General features: G+C 49.4%; 1 protein-coding gene across 9 annotated transcripts in view; it reads left to right on the forward strand.

The window, feature by feature from the left end:
• Window positions 1–860: 860 nt before the first annotated feature.
• The window catches only part of caska (calcium/calmodulin-dependent serine protein kinase a), a 152,907-nt gene continuing 126,503 nt past the window's right edge, over window positions 861–27,264 (forward strand). For 3 of the 9 annotated variants that reach the window (XM_077001370.1, XM_077001367.1, XM_077001372.1), the window contains exon 1: window positions 862–1,593. In XM_077001370.1, coding sequence (XP_076857485.1) covers window positions 1,535–1,593 — 59 coding nt within the window. In that variant the 5' untranslated portion in view covers window positions 862–1,534. Of the gene's footprint in view, window positions 1,594–27,264 lie in introns of all 9 variants that reach the window. The other 6 variants (XM_077001371.1, XM_077001374.1, XM_077001368.1 and 3 more) reach the window with 5 other exon arrangements.

Raw genomic sequence — 27,264 nt, forward strand, 5'->3', positions numbered from 1 at the left:
TAAATAAATATAAATAAATATAAATACGTAAGCAGAACCAACTTGTTTATTTGAACATAGTAAACAGGTTCACTCATTTGCTTTTAATCAAAACACTCCAGAAATTGTGAGTGAATGAAATGTCCATTGTAAAACCGCACACTATATTATTTATAGGCCTACTATATGCATTCAGGTGTCAGTGAACTGTGGCTACAGATGCAGACATTTATACAGATACAGGCTACTGCTAATTCACAGTTAATTCAACAGAGAATCAAGTGTCCCTTATTTCACATCCAACATCTATGTAGACCTCCTCAGGCATAAAAAAGTTCACTGCCATCTTCAAAGGGAGATCTACTGTACTGTTTACTTACTTGTTTACTTATTTATGTTTACTTACTTACATCACGGTATGCTCGTCTTCAGTCCACGTTTTTGCCGTAGGTATGAATAATCTCATCTCTGTTCTGTGTGGATCACCCAGTGGCCTCGCCAGAACTTCCCTTCTGTTCGGGACTTATGAAACTTACACAAGACTTCTGAATTATGTTTATTCTTCACCACTTTCATAATGAGCTGTAACGGTTCAATGTGTGTGTACAGAACTGTCTGTCGATGTGTGTCACGTAAAACCTTTAATGTTGGTATTTTACAGTAACAACAAGGAACTTGTGGCGTTGGCGCGTTTGAATTTCAATGAACGCCACGAACACTTGGTCCAAGTACCGAGAGTCGTTAACGTAAACGGACTTTCTGGACCGGCTCAGTCGAGGTTTATTAAGCACTCGTTATTTTAACTGAGGTAATTCTGGAGTACGGCTGCCCGCCCGGAGCCATTATGGCGTTCGTCAGTCCAGTTTCGTAACCTCTCGGAGGGAGGAGTCTGGGCTTTCTGGAGCAGGAATAGCGCAGGAGCGACGGAGGAGAACCGGAACGAGGGAGAACCGGAGCGGCGGCGAACCGGGGGGGGCAGCACTCGGGCTGAGCTCACGAGACCCGTGCGGTTCGGAAGGAATGCGCGCGGACACGCACGCGCCTGCACGCACTGAATTGCGCACTTTGATGTTGCGTTTTGTCGCCGTTTCTGCAGGAGAACGGCACACTTGTCCTACCAGGTCCAGTCCGAGTAGTTTTTCCTGGCGGGTTCCAGACAGTTCTACCTGCCTGCTCACCGTGAGCGGGGAAAGATTAAAACTCTTAAATGTGCCCACTTGTGTAATAACGCCGGTGATTATTCTAAGCACCGGGAATAAGGAGAGCAGGAAACACGGATGAGGTGGGGCAGAACAGAAGAGAGTCAAGCGGGCTGAACACTTACTGTCCGCCCCCTCCGCTTTTCAACTGAATCGCTCACGGACCTTTTGGACGAACCGATTTTTTCCCCCGTTTATCGGAATCCGGAGATTGTTGAGAGCAACTGCTGGTGATTTTTTTGCGTGTGTCCTCCAGATCACAAGTAGTTGGACCAGAACACCGCGATCCGTTGATATTTACCACGGCGGACAGATTTTGGGGAGTAAACCCCCCCCCCCCCCCGTCTTGTTGGACCATGGCCGACGACGACGTCCTCTTTGAAGACGTCTACGAGCTGTGTGAGGTCATTGGGAAGTAAGTGTGTCCTGTCACGTCGGTCCAACATCGCCGTGTGTGTGTGCTGCCAACACCAATGTTGTTTCGTTTTCTCCTCCTGTTTAAGTGTCGACGATACAGAGCTCACATGATGTGTGTTTCAGTAATATTGTGGTGTAGGTACCAAGTCAACTAAACGTGACACTCGCAGTCCCTCAGAACTGTTAACAGACTTGTGAACGGTCCATCCATCGTTGGATGTCCATTAGGACATAAACGGTGGTGAGGAACCCGACGATATCGAGCAGGACACATGACGGGTTCAGCTTCCAAAAGTGCATATGGGAAGGTCAAGACCTTGTTGCTTGGGGAATCTTTGGGTAGCCTGTGCTGTATGTTTGCAAGACATTCTAGATGGTGCCATGCGTTGTGGTCTAACTGACTGATCTGTATCGTTGATGTAATTAAATCTGCAAAAGGTCACGAGAGATGACATCTAATGAAAGCCATTTCATTTTGCACAAGATGTTTTTCACATGTTTTTCAAATGTATCTGTTTTGGAGTCAGTTGTGTTGGTGTGTGGTAGGTGTGTGTGTGTGTGTGCGTGCCAAACTTGGGGTCACTGGCGGTCACTTCTCATCCTCTTTACTGAGGTGATTTTGTTTTATATCTGTCTGTTCATCTCAACTGAAGTTATGAGCTAATAGGTTTTCATTTGCGAGTAGATGATAAATTAAACACGTGATCTTGTTACCTCAAATCTCATGTTGTGCCTCTCCGTGGTACAAGTTTGGTGGCTGTGGAGAGTGCGGTGTTTAAAGGGTGAGCCCACATGTACTGGCAGGCCCGTCTCTCACAGAGCAACACCGCCTGCAGCTCATAAACCCACGTACTGAAGCAACCAGGGCCACCGGTGGCCAGTTAAACCATCCTCATGGATTGTTTGGTATCGTACGATGACCTCATGCAACCCGGGTCTTGGTTCTTTTGGCATAAACTGTGCCCTTCTTTGGGTGAAAGAGAAACCACATGGGCACAAGTATTTTCTCAGAGCACAACCTCAAGAAGAACCTTTTGATTAAGCATGTAGCCCTTGACTGCACTTGGTGCAGATAATTTTTTGAAAGCAGCCTCTGCCTATCTGTGTGTCCCCCCCCCCCCCCCCCCCCCCACGTGTGTCTTAAACATGCACACGAACCACACAAGCATTTGTATATCTCTAAGGTCTGCCATTGTCTGCATGATTCAGTCTCTCGTCCACCCCGAGGCCATGGTGGGCAGGGGAGGTTTAAAGGAGGAGGGGACCTGCTGAGCTCACACACTCTGCTGTTCCTGCCTTCATCTCTAGTTCAAGGTCTTTCAGGTTCGTGTGTGTGTGTGTGTGTGTGTGTGTGTGTGTGTGTGTGTATAAACAGTGCTGATTGCCATATGGCACAAGAAAGGTAGCCAAGACGATCTTGCAGTATTGTTTAAGTATAGTTCATTGTACGGACATGTACGGTCTGTTTTTGTCTGGTTGACATCACTACAATATGGATACTAATAAATGAGATTACATTTACTGAGATAATGTTATTAGGTAATATTAATGATTGCTAGATTGCTTCTGCGTGGGATTCTTTTGTTAGTAGTGATAAAGAGGTTAGGTTATTCCACTATGAATGTGTCCTGATATAACCTCCATGAAAAAAAAAACTGCTAGATAATCTGGACAAAGTACTTTAGAGCATTTGGGGCACAAATGTCTGTTTTATGCCAATGAAAGGAGTGTTGGGCAAACTCTAGTTGTGACCGAGACAACAGGGAGCTGGGCTGGGTTTAGTGGCCTGTGTTTGTGTTGTTACTGAGCGATTTACTGCAGTAACACAAGAGTGAAACTTTGGAGTGGAGTGACAGCGGCGATGGGAACACTAACGCTGGAACAGAGTGAGACCGATGCCATGTAGCACTCTAATGCTTCCTGGGGATTGGTGGAAGTGCATCCTGGGGATTGGTGGACGGACGGTGAGGGTCCCGTTGGAGCTGCAGGTTTTATTCCGGTCAACTTCTGACAGTGAGACCTCGTGGAGCAGGATTAAGACTTGGACGTCTCTGTTGGGCAAGATTAGATGAAACGGTGCTGGGTGTAGTGGTAGCTGTGCCCTTTACAGTGTCATAGGGAGGGAGAGGCTGCATTTGCATTGACACTTAGGTGAGACCCTCACACCAGCTGAACAAGCTTGCTAGTTTTCCCGTGCTTGCGCTCTTTATCTCCCTCGCTTTCCCTCTCTCTCTATCTCTCCCTCTCTCTCTCTTCCTCTCTCTCTCCCTCTTTCCCTCTCTCTCTTCCTCTCCCTCTCCCCCCCTCTCTCCCTCTCTTTCCCTCTCTCTCTCTCCCTCCCTCTCTCTCTCCCTCTCTCCCTCTCTCTCTCCCTCTCCCTCTTCCCCCCCTCTCTCCCTCTCTTTCCCTCTCTCTCTCTCCCTCCCTCTCTTTCCCTCTCTCTATCCTCCCTCTCTTTCCCTCTCTCTATCTATCTCTCCCTCTCTTTCCCTCTCTCTTGCTCTCTCTCTCTCTCTCTCTCTCTCTCTCTTCTGCTCTTTCTCCCTCTCTTGCTCCCCTCCTCTCTCTCTCCCCCTGCTCTCTCTCTCCCTCTCTCTCCACAGTGGGTAAATGGCCCTCCCCAGCACTGATATGGCTGCCTGCAGGCTGGTTCCTGCCTACAAACGTTTGCTCCTGTGGCTTTATAAGATCCCTTTGATTCCTGGCTCCATAAAGGAACGCACCACCGGCCCGTGATGGCCGACCTTCCATAAACAACCACCCCTCCATGAAAGACCGTTCTAGTGATGAAAATCACCACCTGCATTCCTCTACACACAGTGTCTGTACGTTCTGCATGAGAATGAAGGGGACTCTCTTTCTGTTGTTAATCATTGTGTTATTGACCTTTGATCTACTAATATGACTCTGCAGTGTCCTAATGAGCCCTTTCAGTTTTCCAGTAAATGATGACGGATGTTCTTGTGTGCTGTGTGTGGTGACCCCATTCAGGTGTTCAGATTAGTGTTCTGGGGTGTTTAGATGAACTACCTTCCTACATGATCCATCAAAATATCACATCAAGGCATCCCCCGTACCCTTTCAGTACTGAAACTGCAATATGTACAATCGCATACATTTTACTATTTTGTAATATATTTTGTAATATACTTTAAGTATAGGGTTGATTTGAGGTCGATGGGTAGTTCCCCAGGCAACTGGTTGATGGACATCTAGTCCTGAGTGATGTGGCGGGAGTAACGGACATGACTGAGATTGACAGCATTGTGACTTCATGGGGTGTCATGGGAGTCTTGCTGGCCACGCTGTGGTAACATGGTGACCCGCACGCATGAAGAACCTCGAAATGCTTTTCTTTCGTTTACCTGTGAATGGCGGCAGCGTGTGTTGGGGCTTTTTTTAAAGCCACCACGTCCCACAAAGCTTGTCACCATCTCTGGAAATGACTTTATCGTTTTAGACCAAGTCTCCTACCACCTCAGTGAGCTCAAGTGCTTAGCAGGGAGCTCATGGTATAATTGGGAAAGAGGAGGAATTTAAAAATATATATTGTCCTCATTATATTCCTCAAAAACTCCCATATGAGTGATGTTTGTTGTCCATATGGAATAGTTGTTGCTATGTAAGGTATAAATGCCTGACATTAGCGTGACAGTATTGCAGACATCACTCGTGTCTGCTCTGTTTTTCAAGGGCTGATGAAAATGTCTGTTTGTATTTATATTTTGCATAAAGGCTGTTGATCCTCCTGAGTGAAACCCGATGAGAGCTCTAAGCTTAGTCACGCTCATGGTTGTAATTAGTAATGTAAACATTTCTGCATTGCTGGATGTGAGTCACAGTAGTAGCCACGGATACACTTACGCTGGAATAAATGCTGCTTTGACTATTTAAAAATGTTCTAAAGTCATTTTTAGGCTGTATTTTCTACCCCTGCCGTGTGCTTGGCATACCACAGCTAAAGACAGCGTTTTACTTCCCAGGTCATGAACTTTGAGGCATTTGATGGACAGAGACTGGGGAGGAAAGTGTAAGCTTGTTTCCAGACTCAAAACCCCGTAAAGCATTTCAGTGGATGCGTGTCACACGCAGTTTTAGATGTCACAGACATTTTTTTTTGTTTTCTTTCGGCGCTCATGCCTTCTCTGGTTTGAGCTCAAATGCGACTGGTAACTGCAGTTACACACATCAGTGGCAGTGTAGTATTTACACGTGGTGCAGACAATATTTATTCATTTTGTATTCATAAAAACACCTTTACAGATCACTGAGCAAGGATAGACTTTCAGAGCGTGATGCAATACATATAGTCTGTAGTTCTTACCCAAGTTCATCGAATCATAACTATACAACACCAAACTAAAATAATACAAAGAATCAGAGCAAACGTATAAAGAAACACCCAAATCACCTCCTTTTATAACGATGTGTTTGCTCCTTCATTTCGTGATATGTAGTCCTGAGACTTCTTTGTTTACTTGTGTAAAATCTGAGGCATGTCATGCGGACTCTCTCTTTACACCCTGGATCTATACACTCTAGATCTATACACCCTAGATCTATACACTCTAGATCTATACACTCTAGATCTATACACCCTAGATCTATACACCCTAGATCTATACACTCTAGATCTATACACCCTAGATCTATACACTCTAGATCTATACACTCTAGATCTATACACTCTAGATCTATACACCCTGGATCTATACACTCTAGATCTATACACTCTAGATCTATACACTCTAGATCTATACACTCTAGATCTATACACTCTAGATCTATACACCCTGGATCTATACACCCTGGATCTATTCACCCTAGATCTATACACCCTGGATCTATACACTCTAGATCTATACACCCTGGATCAGGGGTGGCCAACCCGCGGCTCGCGAGCCGCATGAGGCTCTTTGCCTGGTTTCGTGAGGCTCCCCAGCCGGTCCGCGGGCTCACCTGCACTAACAGGGCGACACACTGCTACATTTTCGTGGTGCGCGGTTTGTTTACAAGCCTAGCGAGCCGCTAATACTTTTAAAATCGCCGTAGTGGAAAACACTCATTTGACTGTCTTCACAGCTAATAATTTAACACCCCCCCCCCCCCCCCCCCCCCCGATCCTAGATCTATACACCTAGATCTATACACCCTGGATCTATACACCCTGGATCTATACACCCTGGATCTATACACCCTAGATCTATACACTCTAGATCTATACACCCTGGATCTATACACCCTGGATCTATACACCCTGGATCTATACACCCTGGATCTATACACCCTGGATCTATACACCCTGGATCTATATACCCTGGATCTATACACTCTAGATCTATACACCCTAGATCTATACACCCTGGATGTTTGCCTTGGACATTTTTCACTTCTCCTTCAGTTGGAAGGACAGCTAAGTCCTTTCTTCACTTAAGAGGCAGTCGCTGCTGTCGCCGAGGCCGTTGCCAAGGCCGTCTCCGCTTAATGGACGCTGTGCTGAGAGCTGCCTTGCTGACAGAACTGGCAGACCACTTTAAGGCCCGCGCAAGACTACTTGTGATCTGCTTTCTTAACACAAGCTGAGTTTTAAGGTGTCCCCCATGGCGGAAGACCGTGGACTGCCTTTTCTTCTGTCTTTTCTTCTGAAAGCGATGGACGTGCCTCAGCGTCCGTCTTATGCTGCCCTGTGAATGTTGCTGCCCCCCTCATGGCACAGCTCCACCCTTTACCCTGCTTCACCCTGTCTTACCTCCACCCCCCGTCCCCGCCCCCCTCCATAACCTGCCTCACATCAGAGATGCCAACCATCCTGTGCAAAACTGCACATGTGCTTATTGTCCTGAATGGGCTGCCGTAGGTGGTCGAGTGAAAATAATGACTTGGGATTCCTGTGTGCTGGTCCCTCATTAATCAGCGCGCTCAACACCGTACGGAGCTGCGAGCAGGTCCCCACCGTCTGAGTGAGCTTCGTCTTCCTCATGCAGCTCTTCATCGTTCAGAATTAATTGACGCGTTGTCTTTGAAGGCAGGTGCCGGCTGGAATGTGTCCTTTCAGTTTTCAATTTCCTTTTTTCTTGCAACTCTGTGTTTTGGTGACGTGTGTTTTGATGTGAATGCTTGATTTTCCGGTGGGTTCTGGTGGGTTCTGGTGGGTACTGGTGGTGCATCTCCCACCTGGCATGGAAATTGTGCTCCATGATTGAAGGCCTCCGTATCCATATTTCTGTTCTTCCCATGCTCTGGGCTGAACTCCACTATGAGAGTGAGTGTGTGTTTAAATCCAGCTGAAGTGAAGATCCAGCTTTCTGACCTCCACATGCAGTCACAGGTTGTCCCAGCCGTTCTCTGAGCCAGCGTCTCCTCACAGAAGGAGCAGGTCTCCTCTGCACCTCCCGCACCTCTGGGACCTCCAGCACTCAGCTCCAACTCTCCTGCGCCCAAACTCTGGCTGTGTAGCTCTGGCCTTAGTGATTCTGTAAAAGAGTGAAAAACAGCCTCTCTCTTCACTCTCCTCTCCTCTTTCATGGGGTGGTGGGACCTTAAATTGGAGGTGGGAAAGTGAACTGATTTCAGTTTCAGCTGTTTTGCTCTGGCGCTAAGCTAACTGGGCGGCTGTCCTACACCATGGTGAAGCGTCATGGTCTCCATTGTGTCTGAGCTGGAACGCAGTGCTGGTTCTGACCCAGTGGAAGGGAGGGCTGGGGAATTCATCATGGTCCAACTGACATAGGCTCAGCTTCTGGTTTTCAAATGTCCTTACCTATCTTCAGTAGTTGGTATGCAAACTATTTGAAGTGAAATGGTTTCATGGTCGGTTAGATCCAGTTTCAACAACATGATAAGCACTTCAACCGAACAGCTTTTTATTTGCCCGTATAAAGAGCATGTTGTAAACATCACAAGGGAATTCCTTTAATGCTTTGACCTTTGCCCTACTCTGATGGTAATTACACTCCTGTCCGAATCCTGGTACACAAATCCAGAAGGTTTAAACAGCCGGTAATCTAGATGAGTCTGGAGTCAAACATCCAGCTGACTTTGATTTTTCTTAACCATGATTCAAAACTGTGTTGGCATCCGAACACGAGGGAGATGAGCTGTGGTTTGTGGCCTGTGAGACCGTGTTGATGGGGAGATACCAGCGAGTGCATCCTGGGAACAGCGAGACAGCCAGCGAGACACAATTACTGCTGTCCCTGTCCCCATCAGCCTGGCGTCCTGTCTGCCCCTCAGGCTACGTGTGTCTTAACCCCTGTCTCCCCCTTCTCTCTCTCTCTCTCTCTCTCTCTCTCTCTCTCACACACACACACCACACACACACACATTTTTTTCACACTCCCTCCGTGTTCTTGCTCCGCTGCTCACGCATCTATCTCGCCTCTCCTCCAGTGCGAGCGCGCGGCCCACCGCGCCGGTTTTCCTGGGCGTCGTGCGGGCTGACGGAGGCTGACAAGGTTACCTCAGGAGACGCTCCTTCACCTGCGCACACTTTCAAATTCATCTCCGCTCTTCCCGGGGACACGAGGAAAAGGGACCCGCTCGTCTTCCCCCAAACACACGCGAGCCTCGGGCCGCTTGAGACGCTGGAGTGTGTTCCACAACACTCCTGCAACACGCTTGGCCTCCGTCTTACAGCTCCGCGGTGTTGCCGTGACGGTGAAGCTCTGGTGTTGCCGTGTTTGGTGGAGTTGACGTGTAAAACGCTGGAATGATAAAGAGCTGAACTCCTTGTTGGGTTCACGGAGTTCGTTTTGAACTGGGTGTCGTTTGCTGACGAGTGCTGTGGGTGTCGTTTTGTTCTGAGTTTCTTTTACGCATCTTCTATGGTTGTGATGAGGACGGGTTGAAATGAAAATGTTTCATGGTCGGCCTTTGTTATATCAAGTATCAGCAACGCTGTGATAAGCAGTTTAACCTTTAAGCAAACAGCTTTTGCTTGACTGTTTAAAGAGCTTGTTGTAAATATTAAAGAGAGAAAGACAGACAGAGATACAGAAAGAGAGAGAAAGATTACATGTAATAAATCATCTGGCCTTTTGGCCACTAAACTTGAATATTTTTATCCAACAGTCATCGTCATTGAATTCTGTTGTCAATGTCATATAGCTCTGTAGTTCTAGTGGTTTTTTGTTGTACCGCTCTACACATAATGACCGCCATGACCACGGTGATCACGTGTCGGCACAGAACAAAGAGACGTTTCTGTTAGCCTCTTGCTACGTTTGATGTTTGTTTAGTCCAGATTCATCACCCGTTGAAGAACACATGTCTCTGCTGCAGGTGGGCCTCCTCCTCACCCGGTTCCTGCTGTGCCCAGAGCAGCGGGCGGACCGAGTTCACTCCACCGGCGACGCTCCCGTCACACAGAACACGGTGTGTGCAGGAGAGGGACGCTCGCAGTGCCTCGGTGACCGGACGATGCCGGCAGACGTCGGCGAGGCCAATAGAAACCTATCGAACAGCGTTTCCAGTCATTCTGTCTGTCACCCACCCCCACAAGCAGCGCGGGGCCTGTCGGGATCCTGCTGGTGTTTTCGTGTGGCGGTGTTGGCTGTCGGCTACCAACTGGAGTGTTGAAGTGAGCGAGGGAGACGGTTCCGTCTAGGCAGACCGCAGACGACCGTGCCCAGACGGCTCTCGCACGCGCACATGCGGCATGGCGTTGAAGTGATGCTGGCCGTAGAGTCGCCACCATGTGTTCAAAGAGGACATGTCATCACAGCTCTGATGTCAGGAGAGGGGTGGGGTAATACACTGTGGGAACTCCTCCCCCTGACTCCTCCCACTCGGCTAGTAACACAGATCTCTGACTGTGGAGGCCCTAGCAAGATGGCACACAAGCAGGGCGTGTGGACATAGGGGCTACTCAGGGTTTCAGAAGCTTCTCTGGTTCCCAATAAAAACTCCTGTGAAGAGCGCACGTCTCTGTGGGTCATGTGACACGTGCTGCGTGATGAGAATCTGCAGCGTTTAAAATGTGCACTTGAGCGCGTCCTGTGGGGGGAAACGACATTCGTCCTCTCTTCACTCCCTGAAGTCACTTGTGTTCATTGACCTTGGCTGTCATCCATGCGTGGAGTGTTTGAACGCGTGGCACACGCGCAGGGGGCGGGGCCTGATGGCACACACGCAGGGGGCGGGGCCAGACGGCTCACGTGCCGCTCCTTCGTTTGCTACTACGGTCTTCAGGAGGCCTCGGAGGAGAAGTGTGGGAGGAGCTGTTTATTACAGACGCCAGCAGGCATCTTTCAGCTCCGTCTGTGGCGGGCCCTGCTTCTTTCAATCAATTACCGTCCTCGCTGACGTCTCCGAGAAGTGGCATCTTAAAAGCGCGCGTTTGCCTCTGGCTGCGTGCTGAGGGTTCTACCATCGACACGTTCGTGCGTCTCTCTCCTCCCCCCACTCTTCAAGTGCCCCTTCATTCGTATTCATTTGACTTATTTATTTATTGAGACGGTGCCCTGGGACATATCTCTGGGTTCTTCGTATAACGAGGCAAAAGGAAAAGGTTTCACACAGATCTTCTCAAGGTCCGCCTCCTGTGTGGAATATCCTCCCGACAAAGTGGGGAGGTCTCACGCTCGTTTAGTTGTCTCGGCGAGCAGTCTCGCGTGCAGAAACCATGGACGAGACACAGACATCCGATGTGGCGATGCTGCAGTGTGTGGAAATGTGTTCATGTTATGAGCCTCTAGTTCTGTCATTCATTGTACGTGTAGGAATGGGTTTCATGAATAGGTTTGTGTCCAGTGAATCCTAACTTCAGTGCTCTGAAATGACATCAGTCTAATTTATGGGCACAAAATGTAAATACTATTACAGGAATGTCTGGATATTTAGCTCACTTTTGCTTTCATGTTTCTTGTTTGTTCCCCCCATTTTTCTCTCATTTTCAGAGATCTCCGTGCCGTTGTTCAAATAATGTTTTGTGCGAAGAAGCCAAACTGAAAATGCTTTGACGTGCGAGCCAGAAATTGCAGACAGTCTGGACATGTATCCCGCAATGCGAGGGGCGGTTGGATCTTTCCGTATCGAGTAAAAATGTCAAAAGCTTATTGTTGTTGACATTATCAAACTTTTATTGCGATCCTGGTTGGAGATCGTTTTTATCTCCCTGTGCTAGTTTAGCTTGCAGATGGCGTAGCTGTTTTGCATATGGACTTTCAGAGCCTGCACACACCTCTCCAGCCTGCCAATCAAACTCCTGCTTGAATAATGCCTTTTTACCATCAGCCATTTACAGTTGTTATTGGGAACAATTGGAACTTGAACTTGGAACCTTCTGTTTTATTGCCCTTCTCTCTGCTCCTCCCCTTATTTCTGCTCCTCCCCTTCTCTCTGCTCCTCCCCTTCTCTCTGCTCCTCCCCTTATTTCTGCTCCTCCCCTTCTCTCTGCTCCTCCCCTTCTCTCTGCTCCTCCCCTTATTTCTGCTCCTCCCCTTCTCTCTGCTCCTCCCCTTATTTCTGCTCCTCCCCTTCTCTCTGCTCCTCCCCTTCTCTCTGCTCCTCCCCTTATTTCTGCTCCTCCCCTTCTCTCTGCTCCTCCCCTTCTCTCTGCTCCTCCCCTTCTCTCTGCTCCTCCCCTTCTCTCTGCTCCTCCCCTTCTCTCTGCTCCTCCCCTTATTTCTGCTCCTCCCCTTCTCTCTGCTCCTCCCCTTATTTCTGCTCTTTCCCTGGCCCTGCACACTCCCCTACACACTCCCCACCGGCCCTACACACTCCCCACTGGCCCTGAACACTCCCCTACACACTCCCCACCAGCCCTACACACTCCCCACTGGCCCTGAACACTCCTCTACACACTCCCCACCGGCCCTACACACTCCTCTACACACTCCACACCGGCCCTGTGTTCTGGGGATGGCGATGGAGACACTCCCAGCCGTCACTGTTTCACTCCTGTCTCTCCATCTGTGTAAAACAAGGTTGCTGTGCAGCTGTTTCTGGGTCAGGTGTTTGTCGTACTGGCCCACCTACCTGTGGAATATAAGGACCGCACACACACATGCGTTACACTGATGGCACTCCTGCCCCCTCTCCAACATGCCACACACACACACACACTTCCATACATTTCTCTTAAATTGGGCCAACCTCTGTTGATTGCCTCTCCCTTGTGACCAAAGTATTGAAGGCTCTCGTTGTCTGAAACATTCCAGCTAAACTGCCTTATTTAACGCAGACTAATGAATATCAGGTGTGTGGGCATGACTCTCGTTAGCTCCGCCCCTGCCCGTCTCTCGCTTATCTACACGTGGCACCACTCCAGGCCCACTGATCCTGCAGTTCTCTAGAGCGGCCCAGATGCCCCTTATTAAGATCTTTTCACCGTGTGTATGGGAGACCAATGGGGAGACTGGCAGACGTCAGCATCGCACACGTCCTGTGGATGCGCGGGGTAATCAAGCGCGGGGTAATCAAGGCCACAGGAGGCATCGTGATCACCAAGGTGCTCTCCCTGCGTGAAACGACGGTGTGAAATAACGCACCCTGGGTCTTTAGGGTCTCCCTGCATGAGACGACGGTGTGAAATAACGCACCCTGGGTCTTTAGGGTCTCCCTGCGTGAAACGACGGTGTGAAATAACGCACCCTGGGTCTTTAGGGTCTCCCTGCGTGAGACGACGGTGTGAAATAACGCACCCTGGGCCTTTAGGGTCTCCCTGCGTGAGACGACGGTGTGAAATAACGCACCCTGGGTCTTTAGGGTCTCCCTGCGTGAGGCGACGGTGTGAAATAACGCACCCTGGGTCTTTAGGCTCTCCCTGCGTGAGACGACGGTGTGAAATAACGCACCCTGGGTCTTTAGGGTCTCCCTGCGTGAGACGACGGTGTGAAATAACGCACCCTGGGTCTTTAGGGTCTCCCTGCGTGAGACGACGGTGTGAAATAACGCACCCTGGGTCTTTAGGGTCTCCCTGCGCGAGTTGACGGTGTGAAACCCTGGGTCTCCCTGCGTGAGACGACAGTGTGAAATAACACACCCTGGGTCTTTAGGGTCTCCCTCCGTGAGACGACGGTGTGAAATAACGCACCCTGGGTCATTAGGGTCTCCCTGCGTGAGACGACGGTGTGAAATAACGCACCCTGGGTCTTTAGGGTCTCCCTGCGTGAGGCGACGGTGTGACATAACGCACCCTGGGTCTTTAGGGTCTCCCAGCGTGAGGCGACGGTGTGAAATAACACACCCTGGGTCTTTAGGCTCTCCCAGCGTGAGACGACGGTGTGAAATAACGCACCCTGGGTCATTAGGGTCTCCCTGCGTGAGACGACGGTGTGAAATAACGCACCCTGGGTCTTTAGGGTCTCCCTGCGTGAGACGATGGTGTGAAATAACGCACCCTGAGTCTTTAGGGTCTCCCAGCGTGAGTCGACGGTGTGAAACCCTGGGTCTCCCTGCGTGAGACGACGGTGTGAAATAACGCACCCTGGGTCTTTAGGGTCTCCCTGCGTGAGTCGACGGTGTGAAACCCTGGGTCTCCCTGCGTGAGACGATGGCACGGGCTAACGCTTCTGCTGGGCCTTTGTGCCTTCTGATTTCACCAGCTTTAGGAAGAGAGCTCTTAATTGTGTGTGTGTGTGTGTGTGTGTGTGTGTGTGTGTGTGTGTGTGTGTGTTCTCCTCCTCCTCCTCCTTCACGCTGCTGTCTCCTCCTCTGTGAACACAGATCTGTGCACTTCCCGTCCCTCTTGTCTGTGAACCATGTGGTTCTGGTACCAGGGCCTCACATGCTGGACAGACGATAGTGTCCTGCTGATGGTGCTGTTGTGCTTGTGCGATGTGTGCGTCGTGGTAACGAGACGCTGACGGGCTTTTGCTCTGCGTGGTGCTCCAGTAATAACCTCCACACTGCTGGGCTCTCCTTCCGGGCCGGTACTGGAGTTTGTTTTCTAACGGCACAGAAGCATCAGAGGTTTACGGCAGGGCGTCGTTCCAGATGGCCCCTGGGTCCGGTCCCTGTGTGTTCGCCGCTGTCGATTCGCGAGGTCGTGCACCTCTGAATTTTGTAACTTTGCGCGCGCCGCGCCTCAGCGCAATGAACAATGTCATGTTTGCAGGGTTCATACATCTTTATAAGGTGGAATTAAAGCACTTGTACGTCACTTTCCCTGCACCTTAAACTTAATTAAGTTAAATATTTATACATATACTCGAAATAATTCGCTTTTTCATCACATTATTTAATGGTTGTTTATTTTCAAAACGCCCAATCTCAACGTCTTCACGTTCTCTCATGTTTCATCCTGGAATTACAAGAGGCTCGTATTTGTTAACGTAATACAAGAGAACTGTGCGGAGTCGCGCGCTACGGTCACTAGTGAAAGTATAAACCTAGCTTTTTATGGTCCTTGCTTTCACTGGATGTGAAAGACGCCATTAATGCGTTAATTTTCAAATTCTAACGTGCCTGTTTTTCATATGTTAAAACCAGACTCGGTGTGAAAGCCTTAAAATAGAAATCTCTATTGTGATGATGTCAGAAATAAATCCTCTCTTTCTGCAGTATCTGGTTATATTCCAACTTGGCAGTAAAACGGACGTTTACAACAGTTGTTGATCAGACACTGACCCCGGCTGAGTTTATCAGATATTAAATAATTTAAACTTAAATAATTGTACTGAAATCCATGATTTAGGTTTCTCAAATTTTGCAGTATTTATATAAACATGTGTACAGCTTTTTTTATTTAAAGGAGACATTTTGTATACAATTGTTCCAGGTTTCTACAATAAATAGTTAATTGAACAAAAAAAACTTGTTGTAATTTCTTTAAGGGTCAGTGTATCTTTTAATAATATACAAACTAACTGTGATACCGTGATAACCGTGATACCGCGGTATTGTCTGAGACGGTTATCATACCGTGAAAATCTCATACCGTTGCAACCCTACGCGTAGCTCAACCCGGGCTCAGACAACAGCAGTTGTGGCTGGATGTGGTTGACATGGGCGGTGAGGATCTGCTCCATAGACCCTCATCACAATAGGCTGTTCGTTGACCACAAATGTCCTCAGCTTGCTGGATGCCATTTAATCTCCTGCTGCAGAGCTCTGTAATTTGAACTAGAAACACAACTATGTATTTTGACAAATTTTAAAAGCGAAAGAGGAGTGGTGTCCAAAGAGAATGGACGAGTCTAATTGTCCCCAGGTTGTTCTTATAGATCAGCCCAGCCTGTGTCCGTCACACTGTTCAGAGGGGGTTCTGGTAGGCCCGATCACCTGGGGCCACGCTGAAAAGTGCTTGGATCAGGACTCTTACTTGCACAGCCCAGTAGCTGTGCTGATAACACGCTCTCACGCTTTTCTGCTGCTCCTTCCTGAAACCAGTACCAGGAAGTCCCGCTAGGCCCGAGTCCTCATGGCAGTTTCACATTTCATCATGGCCAATTATCCTGGCCAGCTGTGTGTTATTCACTGTACCAGTCCAACCCACCCCGCTCTCTAATCAGTGGAATGGCCCGGGCACAGATGAATGGATTCAGATCAGCAGCTTTCGCTCTGGCCTGCGTTACTGGCGCACATTCAACACTCAGATGTACAGTGGAGTTACTGGGCCATCTCCACCTCCAGGTCTTCAGAGTTGGGGAAATAGCTTCTGACATCTATGGCCAAGATGGACACAGTTCCATTTGCTGAATATCAGATGCATTTATGAAGGTCCTGGATGGATTTGAAGTGACGAGTCGCTCTCCATCGGGAACAGCTATAATTTAGTCTAATCTGTGTTCAGGAGACCTTGATGATGATGATGATGGTGTATAACGGTTCAGAAGGGGCGGGGTGAATGGGTTGAGTGTGATGCCTCTGCTCCAGTAGTCAGGGTGAGTGCTGGAACTTGCAAGCTTTGATACCTCTAGTGGTGTAAATAGACCCATAATGCGGTATCGTTTCGAGCTTCCTCCACGTCTCACGTTGGTTTCTCTGCCGTGCGGACTTCACTCTGTTTGTTTGACACAGTGGCTACACTGAGTTAGACACAGTGGCTACACTCCCTGGGTTAGACACAGTGGCTACACTCCCTGGGTTAGACACAGTGGCTACACTCCCTGGGTTGGACACAGTGGCTACACTCCCTGGGTTGGACACAGTGGCTACACTCCCTGGGTTGGACACAGTGGCTACACTCCCTGGGTTGGACACAGTGGCTACACTCCCTGGGTTGGACACAGTGGCTACACTCCCTGGGTTGGACACAGTGGCTACACTCCCTGGGTTGGACACAGTGGCTACACTCCCTGGGTTGGACACAGTGGCTACACTCCCTGGGTTGGACACAGTGGCTACACTCCCTGGGTTGGACACAGTGGCTACACTCCCTGGGTTGGACACAGTGGCTACACTCCCTGGGTTGGACACAGTGGCTACACTCCCTGGGTTGGACACAGTGGCTACACTCCCTGGGTTGGACACAGTGGCTACACTCCCTGGGTTGGACACAGTGGCTACACTCCCTGGGTTGGACACAGTGGCTACACTCCCTGGGTTGGACACAGTGGCTACACTCCCTGGGTTGGACACAGTGGCTACACTCCCTGGGTTGGACACAGTGGCTACACTCCCTGGGTTGGACACCGTGGCTACACTCCCTGGTTTGGACACCGTGGCTACACTCTGGCCGCTGTAGCCTCCACATGTGTCTTCTAGGTGTTGTGGGCACACGGTCACATGCGACAGCCGTATGGTGGCCTGGACCACTTTGTTATTCACCGTCTGTCCTGTTCGCCACTGGCCTGATAACATGGCTGTCAAAGACTCACTGTAAACACTCTTTTTTTGTTCTTGCTCTCCCTGTGTGTGTGTGTGTGTGTGTGTGTGTGTGTGTGTGTGTGTGTGTGTGTGTGTGTGTGTGTGTGTGTGTTTTCCAAACAGGTGTACACAAAGTACCGAAGGTTTGTTTTGCTGTTGCCAGTTTGGAAGATGGCTGGTTCAACGATTAATTCAACACACAAACGAATATAAACGCCTGTAATCAACATGGCATCACTAGTAAATAAAGGTGTCTAATAAGGGAGATTGAGCATGTGTCTTGCTGGGATTCCTCAGGGGATCAGTACAACAGTGAATGTGCCCTGTGGTGTTCCATACACACATCTGTCAGCGGTTACTGCTGATGTGACACCTGCTTTTGTGCACCACAAATGTTACTCTATGTAGCATTGTTTGGCCTATAGTCGTATTGTTGGATTAATGCTTGGGAGCATTGTGTAGCGTGTGTGTGAGTGTGTGTGAGTGTGTGTGAGTGTGTGTGAGTGTGTGTGTGTGTGTGTGTGTGTGTGTGTGTGTGTGTGTGTGTGTGTGTGTGTGTGTGTGCATCCCTCCGAGCTGTGATGACGGCCGTGTCCTGTGGAGTGACTCTGGGCTGGCCCGCCGTGTCACCGATGTGCCTTCCCATATTGTCTCCACACATGTTGACGGGCTGGTCGGCGTCATCACGCTGCCGTTAGAGCCCGGCCCAGCCCAGTCTAGCCCAGCCCAGCCCAGCCCATCACTGTCAGACGTGCGGCGCTAATTAGCCTAGCAAAGTCCTGCCAGTTTGTTGTTAATTCATCGCTGCTTTGTCACTGACGGTAAATATATCGGTCTTGTCCACAGGGACCTGTATGTTTATACAAGGGGGAGGACTGAATGTTTGAGTTTGCATTTGTCTTCAAACTCATTTCATCATGTAATGATTTGAGAGTGTTTCTGTTGTTCTGAGTGTGTGTGAGTGTGTTTATAAAAGATTTCAGGTTTCCCAGTCTACACTATTGATTACTCTGTAGTAAACCATAACTGACATTGTCCACCTAAACTAGTCCACCATAGTCGACACCATCCACCTAAACCAGCCCCACGTTGCTCATTACTGTTGCTGATATGTAATAGTTTTATTTTACTGGTCATTGAAAGTTTACACTGTGTGTACCCCCCCCCCCCCCCCCCCACCACACACACACACACACACACGCACACACACACACACACAACAGGTCTTTTCTCACCACACTGTAACATTGTACATGTGCCACCTCTGACAGCCTGCCCCTGTGGCTCTGTGTCGGGGAGTTTCCCCCCTCTGGGCCGAGGTTTTCCCCCTCTGCTGTATTCTGTATTCCGTCTGGACCGTCCTGGTTTGTCGCCGCGTGACCCGTTTGTGGCGTATGTGGGCTAATCTTGGCTTTAGCCGGCCCCCGAGGATGCAGCGGTGTAAGTAAGCCCAGGCTAGAGCTGCACACGACCGTCCTGTCTGCCAGCCCAGCCAGAAATGCTCTGCAGACGCCGGGCGTTCTGCTTCTTTCAAAATGGACGTGGCTGTGTGTCTGGCACTGCTGCTCCCTTCCCTACGCAGGTATCATCCTTTCAGGAAAGGCCCTTTCAGTGTTTCTTCCAGGAAAAGATAAAGAACAAGAGCTCTGTTTGGGTGAGCATGGAAAATTCTGCTGTAACGATGCCGGATGTCACGTTGACTTGACCCACCCCCCCCCTGACCTTTTACCCCTCGCCATCTAGATCAGCGCATGTGCGTCACGGCGGACGCGCGAAGTTGAGATCCCGTCTCTGTGCCCCCTGTCTGGGCGTGCTGGTGGCCAGAGGCTCGGAGGGTTGGGCGTAAAGGGGGAGTTTGCCCCGCCACTGCAGGGGTCTCTACGCAGGCGGGGCAGTTCGGAGGTGGTGGGCTGGGAGCCATATGCCCCCCAACACACCTGCCACAGTGCTGCGATGCCCCATACGTGCACTGAAGTGTTTATTCGTCTGTCCTGAAGCCTGCGTAACACTGCGCTGTCCCATCCACTCGTCCGCATTATCTTCTGTGTTGTCTTCGATTTTCTTTCTTTCTGTTATTCTCTCGTGCCTTCTTTCTTTCTTTTGTTTTATTGCTATCCTGTTTCTTGTTCTCTCTTTGTTTCTTTGTTTATTTCTCACACGCGCTCTCTCTCTCTCCGCTCCGTCTGTCTGGCTGTAAGCGGGGTGGCTCAGGAGGTCGGGGCCTGGCCCAGCTGGGGTGTGTGTGTGTGTGTGTGTGTGTGTGCCACTTTATTGCTGAGGGCCAGAGTTATGGCTCCTCTCCTCAAAGCTTGTTCCACACAGCTCATTATTTATGAAGTTAATAAAGGCTGGAAGTGGATCCTCATTCTCCAGCATGTCAGCGACCTCAGAAGGCTGAAATACTCTCTTCCCCTTCTGCTTTGAGCAACTATTGTTAGTAGTTCTGTTCTCATGTGGAGTCTCTTACACTCTCTCTCTCTCTCTCTCTCTCTCTCTCTCTCTCTCCCTGAAGGAAACTAGTGTCTATCTGAACATAGTGCCTTTTGTGTAAGAGGAGAACACTTCTTCAACGTGCCTTATTGACGTAGCCCAGTCACCAGCTCCTGTGGTGCTTGTTAATGGACCACAGAGAGCCTGGATTCGTCAGATTTGTGTCTTTGGGTTTAGGGTCCTTCAGAAAAGGGCTCCTGCATCATCAAAGTGTGAGTTTCAGCCTCATTTAGCGGCCCAGCGAGGAGCGGCTGTCTTTAGAGCTGTTGGGTGCCGTAGGTTCATACACTTATTACTCCTGTGTGTTTGTCCTGATGTTAGACGGTAGGGAGATGCAGGAAAGTCTGTGGAGGGTAAGACCAGTAAGAGAGGAGAGGGGTTTCCCCTATCCTGGCTCTTCCCAATAGACACCAGTGCCTCATGTTGGTAGGCTGGATATGGTGGTGTAATGGTATCCCCACAGGTAGATTTCTGCTTAGTACAGCAGTGATGTAACAATATTGTTGAGGTTTATCTGTCTGCACTGACGTGGTTGTGTAGAAGCACAGGCACCTTGGAGGTCTCAGCACCAGAACATCCTGGATTACTCCTGAGGACGGCTGAAGACACTCGCTTGCACTGAGACTGCATGGATTAAGTGCCCACGTCCTCCGTACACACTGTACCGGGGTTTTAATCCTGCTGAGCTCCCGCACACTACCTGTTTTACGGGGTCCTCTATAGGAGCAGTGAGCTAGTGACTGCTGCAGAGGGAGGTGGAGAGGGGGAGGTGGAGGAGGAGAGAGGGAGGTGGAGAAGGAAATGGAGGGAGGTGATGCCTCTGAGACCTGCGTGAGGGCAAATGAGAGACGGGAGGAGTCAGAGAGAGTAGGAGGAGAGAGAAGGAGGAGATTGTGTGGGAGAGAGAGGAGATGGTGAGGAGAGAGAGAGGGAGAGAGAGAGGAGATGGTGAGGAGAGAGAGAGAGAGAGAGAGAGAGAGAGAGAGAGAGAGAGAGAGAGAGAGAGGAGTTGGAAAGTTATAGAGAGAGAGCAGACAGGGGAGCTGATGAGATGAATTCTTCTTGAACAAACACAGTCACTGCACAGTTAGTGCTTATCAGGAACTCCTTAGTGCCAGCACACTGCCCACTGGAATGCAGCCAAGCTGCTGAGGCAAAGGTTAATCCTCCATGTACCCAGGCTCCTAGAGGAAGGGGCGGGGCTTAGGGAACTCCGCCTCTGCTCTAGGTCTTCAGTCAATCTCAACATGCTTCTGTTTTGGAAGAAATTCTTCGTCCCACCCGCCTAGGCCAGTGACGACATGATAAACAGCTTTGTATGAAACCGCTTGTCCGTTCAGAAACGCAGGCAAACAAAAGAGCCTGCACGGCTGGGCCAGAGGAGGACACGGCTGGGCCAGAGGAGGACACGGCTGGACCAGAGGAGGACGTCTGTCTGCTTCCCCAGTGGCTCCGATATCCAGCAGAAATCTATTGTTGTACAAAGAAAGTATCCGGTGGGCTATTGAGTTTCCATTTATGCCAGTCCTTACACTTGGTCTTCTGTGTGCTGTCCTGACTATTGATTGGTAAGAATGGATTTAATGAATTTAGTGGCGAGAACCTGATGCCTCACATGGGAGTTAGTACAATTCCAGCAGACTTTCAAATGTGTGGATCAATGTAACCTGCAGTTTGTGAGTGTGTGCGTGCATGTGTGTGTGCGGTGTGCACACGTGTCTGTGTGTGTGTGTGTGTGTGTGTGTGTGTGTGTGTGTGTGTGCGCACGATGTGGGAATGTAAGTGAAGATCCATGATATCACTATAAAAATGCAATTATGAGAATGCAGAAGCTATAAATTCTGGCCCCTCTATATGCTTAGACAATTACACACTTATGAACTGCATCTTTCCAGTTTCACATACTCATTCTAAGACAGAAAAGCAGGTGGTTTTGTTCTTATTCTGCCACATGTCTGTAATATACTGCCGTTCTTCTTTTGAAAGCCTGTCTGTGATTGGTCTCCCGCCCGTCCTCGGCCACAGATGTTAAATGTTGTTGCTGCTCAAAACAGCTGGCTGCTCTGTAGCCTTTTGCCGTTTGAAGTGGTTTCTGTGGCCCTGCAGGCTTTGTATAGCTAGCATGACGCATTTGGTCAGCCGTTTGCAGACTGAGGTTTTTAAAGCCCTGATCAGGTCACCATGGTGCCCCTTTCCTTTCCCTGCATGCCAGCTCGGTGTTCTTTGGGCCTGGAACACCCCCTCTGTGGCTTTGAGGAGACGCTATAAACGCGCGGCCCAAGACCCATATCCTTTACGGGCTTTCACTTAATACCAGGCCTCTTGCGAGCGCAGTCAGCATGCTCCCGGCGCGTGAATTCACCAGCCCGGTCCGCCAGCAGGCTGATTCACTGTGAACAGCATATGACATCAGGCATGAGTCATTGTTCTGTTTCGAGTGGATAGCTGAGAGTGGGCAGCCTGTCACGCAGCCGTGCGGGCTCCTCCCACGTGGCCTCCGATTGGCCGGTTTGTCCCACGTCCGTGCGGGGCCCACAGAAGTGGCCCTCAACGTACGGCTCGGTGTGTGGATCTCGAAATGGCGGAGTCGCTCTGACGTGACCAAGGCAAAAGTAGTGGAGCGACGATTGATGAGCCATGATGAGCTGCTCGTGTTCCCCTGGAAGCAGACAGAATGATCGAGTAGCGACGTTAGCATTAGCGCTCTTCTTCCGTCCAGGTGTGGGACGCACTCTGTGCCGGTTTATGGTGCGGGAGGAGGATGAGGTGGTGGAGTGGGTAATGTCCCGCATGTCCCGCGGAGCTCGGGACGGAGCAGCACTGGGCGGCCATGTCGGGACGTATCGTGGATCTGCAGCGAATCCTCTCGGTTCCGAGTGCTGGTTTGGGTCACGTTTCACTCGACTGCAACCGTGGCAACAACAACAGACATTACACATGTAAATAAAATGATGGGCTGCATTGTCACCATAGAGATGAATGTCTCCCTCTAATGCTAAGGGGGGAGTACCCAAACATGCCAGCGACTTTTAACGTGAAATTGCATGTGGCTGCGTGAAATGCGAGTGGTTGTGGTGTAATGTAATGTGATCTCCGTCCTCAGGCCGTCTCCCAGTCTCCCAGCCTCTCCCGTCTCTCCCCCGCGAGACCACACGCCTCTGGCCGCCACCAGCTGCCGCTGCTGACGTTTTTTTGGGTGGGGGGGGTGGTGGGTGGTGGGTTGAGCTGAATAATGTGCGCAGGAGGTTGTGAGTTTTAATTTCTGGTTCATTTTTCCTCGCTGTGTCCCTTCCGTCCTCTTTAAAGCCGTTAATCCCGGCTCAGGGCGGGTGGCGGGCCTCCTCGGGACGCTGCGCTAGCCGGAGGAACACTGACAAACCAAAGTGGATTGGCGCTGGGTAAATGGAAAAAGCAATAACAGAATTACATCCATAAATAAGGTGAGCGCCTCCCTAGTGCCGAGCATTACTCACCGGGCCGCGTGTGACGGGTAGGGGGGTGTAGCTGCCAGCCAGCTTTGCTACGGGGACGGATACACGGTTACACGTCTGGAGCTGAATGTGCAGCGTGTGTTGAACACGCGTGTGCACGATCGTCCGGGTGATTCCCCACCCATGAGGACAGCAGCGTGAACAGTGATGAGCCTGGATCACCGCTGCCTGTCCCCGCCACACCATCCCCGCTGGTCTGTCCCCGCCGGTCTGTCCCTGCCACACCGTCCCCGCCGGTATGTCCCCACTGGCCTCTGACGTAAAATATCCCAGCGCACAGCCCTGTAACCTGTAAAGACAAAAAGAAAAACGTATTTTTTAAGCACGAGTCCATTCTGAGTCATGGCCCGTTTGTGGCGCTGATGGACGCTTGAAGACTGGCAGGATGACGGTTTGCTGGTCCTTCCTGTATTAACATTGGGCTGGTGTTTGGGTTCACGCTCTCTCCTTCGTGCTGGCGTTCTCCTTGGGACATGACGGCCACGTTCATCAGTGACTCCGCCTCACTAAACCAAACCTGAGCCTGACTGTATTTCTGCTTCGTTTGCTTTAATAATGGAATTGGGCTAATACGTTATTTCTGTTTATGTGTCTCCCCCCCCCCCCCCCCCCCCCCCCCCCCACACACACACACTTCTGCCTCCTCAAGCATGAAAGCTTATTAAACATGCCATAAAGTACATTCCCATTATATATTAGTTTTGCTGGTTTGTTTACATTCGGGCTGTGTCTCGGCGGTTGAGTTTAGCACGGCGGCTAACCGTGGCAATGACATAATTCCCCACTTCACTCTCAAGGGCGATGAACCTTACGCCCCCGTCACTCGGTGAACACCTAATGTGATTCCGCCTGTTGGCACCTGTGGGGTGAAAATAAATGAGACAGTCACACAGTGATGGACAGTGCTGCAAAAGTGTGGGGTGTGGGTAGTATGAGTCTCAGGGGTAACAGACGTGCTGGGATCACGTGGCGTCCTTTAAGGAGCAAGTACACACACAAACACACACATGGTGCCACGTAGCACAAAAGAGTCACGCGCCAGGACAGAGCCTTGTCCATTTAAACAGCTGGGTGAAGTTTCTGAGGGTTTCTGGGGGTTTTTGAGTCGCTAGAAGAGGTCTGCAGATGTTTTTGGTGTTCACTGTTTAACAGGGCCCACCCTGAGTGCTCAGCTTTCAGCTTTACATCATCCCTGGCCGCGATTTCCTCATGGTGTGGTCTGGTCACCAAACCTAAGGAGAGTTTCCTCGGCCCAGCCTGCAAATAAAAGGATCAGCCACAGGATCAGGAAACAGAAATGACCAAGGCTCTAACAGCAGAAACGGCATGCAGGGATGTGGGACCTTCGTGCGGACTGCCCGTCGGCCCCAGGCCTCTTTCGTCTGCCTCGTGAGGAAGAGGAGGGTCCCACAGCCCTGCCGTGCTTGTCCTGCATGTTCAGACACCTCAGCCTGCTCCTCTGGCTTTGACACCCAGCCCACCGGCCGACGTCTCCTTAGGACACGCGTACACTGGCTTTTCACCATCACCCTTTAAAAGAAAGTATTCACGTGCGTGTCGGGACACTTCTCTGAGGAAGAGTTTGTGTGGCTTGGTAGTTCTCACGTCTGCTGCGTCAACCCCCTGACTTGTAAACTTTCATTTTTTTGGTTGCAATGTTGCATTTTCCAAAGGCAGAACATGACCAACATTTGTTGTCCAACTTCTATTAAATTTTATTTTATTTTCTTTTCGAATTATGAAGTGAAGTTTGCGGTGGCAGCAGAAAATTTGCAGGTAGCGCAAAAAAAAAAAAAAAAGTTTGTATGTTGCCGCACGGATTTCTTTGCTTTTATGGGCTAATCAAAGTCTGATCCCTCCAGTTTATGACCACTGTCGTTTGAAAGCAGACGGATGCTGGCGAGGTTTTGTTTCACAAAATAACCACTTTCAGCAGCCTATCTAAACGCAGCGGTAGTTCTCTGCAGGGAAGCACATGTGATCATAATGTTCAAACAGGTTTGCTGTCTAATAATGTTAGAAAACCGGAGCAATTAGGCCTGAAGGCAACACTGAACTTCTAACCCAGCACTGAGGGCAAACAGATATGTGGCTTCCATGGTTTCCTCAGATTTATTTTAGTGTGATGCAAATGTATGCTTTGATATTGCAAATATATATATACCCAGTGATACATTTATGAATAAATCAATAAATGAATGGATTGATTGTTTTAGTCTTATGCTGTGACAGTTGGTTTTGGGCATACACACAGCCGTGTGTGTCTGTGTGTGTGCAATGAACATAATGGAAATATTCTTAACCGATGTAACACTGAAATACAAAGTAGTCATCAGTTTGTATTGTTTTCCTGCAGGTATTACTTATATAACAATGTGTAGCAGCACCACCGCAATATGATGTTTTGTGTGTGGTGGAGTGCCACAGAGATGTGTGGAGGGGAGATTTAGTGTGCGAATCTCGCCTGCTTACATCACGCCCCGAGACGCACAGTCTCTCTCTCTCCACCTGCCTTTACATCCCGTCACGACCCGTCACGTCCCGCAAGTACCTGCTCAGAGCCATGTTAGTCTGGTTCCATTAGTTCCTGGTGTTCTTATGAAGGCATCTCGCTGGCTTTCAGATGCAGCTGTCCTAAATGGAAGAATAAAAAGGGCTCTGTGCCGTTTGTCATTTGTGGTGCCTCGCGGTGGTTGTTGCTGCTATGCAGGTTGTGTTATTCCTGCTCAACTTATCCTGGTGTCAACAGTGTGTGCTCAGGAACTTGCTGACGAGCTCTCCGAGCAAGCCCTACATTACCTTTACGGTTATTTAATGAGCAATTTAATGGGGATGACGGTTACATAATAAAGGGTGTTGGCTCGCTACAGTGACATCCATTCAAATGTAAAAAGAACTGCGGCTCATTAAACGTGCTCACTGGAATTGATTCGTTGCTCTTTGCCACTTTGTTCCAAACGCAGTCTTGCCTCTGTTTTTCAGTCAGTGAATTGTTCGTAAAAGAACCGATAGCATTACATTCGAGCTCACTGGAAAATAAGACACGAATAATGTTTGTAAGAGGTTTTTTTTTTTTGCCGTGCGTAACGTGCATCTATTACCATCGATTTTATACCGCAGTTTTGACATTTAGTTTCTTCAGAGTGAATTGATTTGTTATTTGGTAACTTTTAACCACAAACCAGAAATACCCAGGGCTGACAAATGAGTGTGATTTAGAGGAGAGCTCGTGTTTCAGCAGAACGTATGTAGGTGGAGGACACCACCTGGAGTGGAGCTGAAGTTAGAGTAGTGCAGAGTGAAAGTTAGACCAGAGTGAAAGATGGATCAGCTTGTGGTCTTGGCCACACTAAGGATGAACCTCTGAGGGCTTATTAGCAGCGTTTGGTTGATAATGCTGCAGACTCTGAGTTCTTTGCCTTTAGTTTTCTCTTGAGGGTTTGAATATGGCCTGTCATGTGATCACATTTTCTGGTATTCTGAGAATTTTCATATCTTGTAATCTCCCATTTGCCAGAAAAATGGTATTTAATATTTAAAGCATTGTGGATGACAGAAATCTTACAAAAAGTGCTCTAGTGCTCAGAACCCTAGAGCAGCTCCCACACACGGCACTAGATCAGTTGGCACTTTTAGTTTATTTGCACTATGAAAACGTGTCTGGAGCAGCAGACTGAAACCACTTATTCAAATTCAGGGTCACGGGGACACTAGAGCCGAAGAATGTGGTGAGCTTGCCCAGAGTGTGAACTGACATGGAGATGAAATTTGCTAACTCTGCAACAAGAAATGCTTCTGGTTCTAAAATCGGTACTTCCCACGTCCAGTGTTTTGGAATAAATCCCAAATCATTTGATACTAAGGCCTGTGTCCTTAAATAAACTTCACACAAATCGATTTAAGTGAGAGCTAACTGGTTAAAATCGCATGGCAGTGCA

Source organism: Brachyhypopomus gauderio, chromosome 4, assembly GCF_052324685.1.
Source record: "Brachyhypopomus gauderio isolate BG-103 chromosome 4, BGAUD_0.2, whole genome shotgun sequence".
NCBI lineage: Eukaryota > Metazoa > Chordata > Actinopteri > Gymnotiformes > Hypopomidae > Brachyhypopomus > Brachyhypopomus gauderio.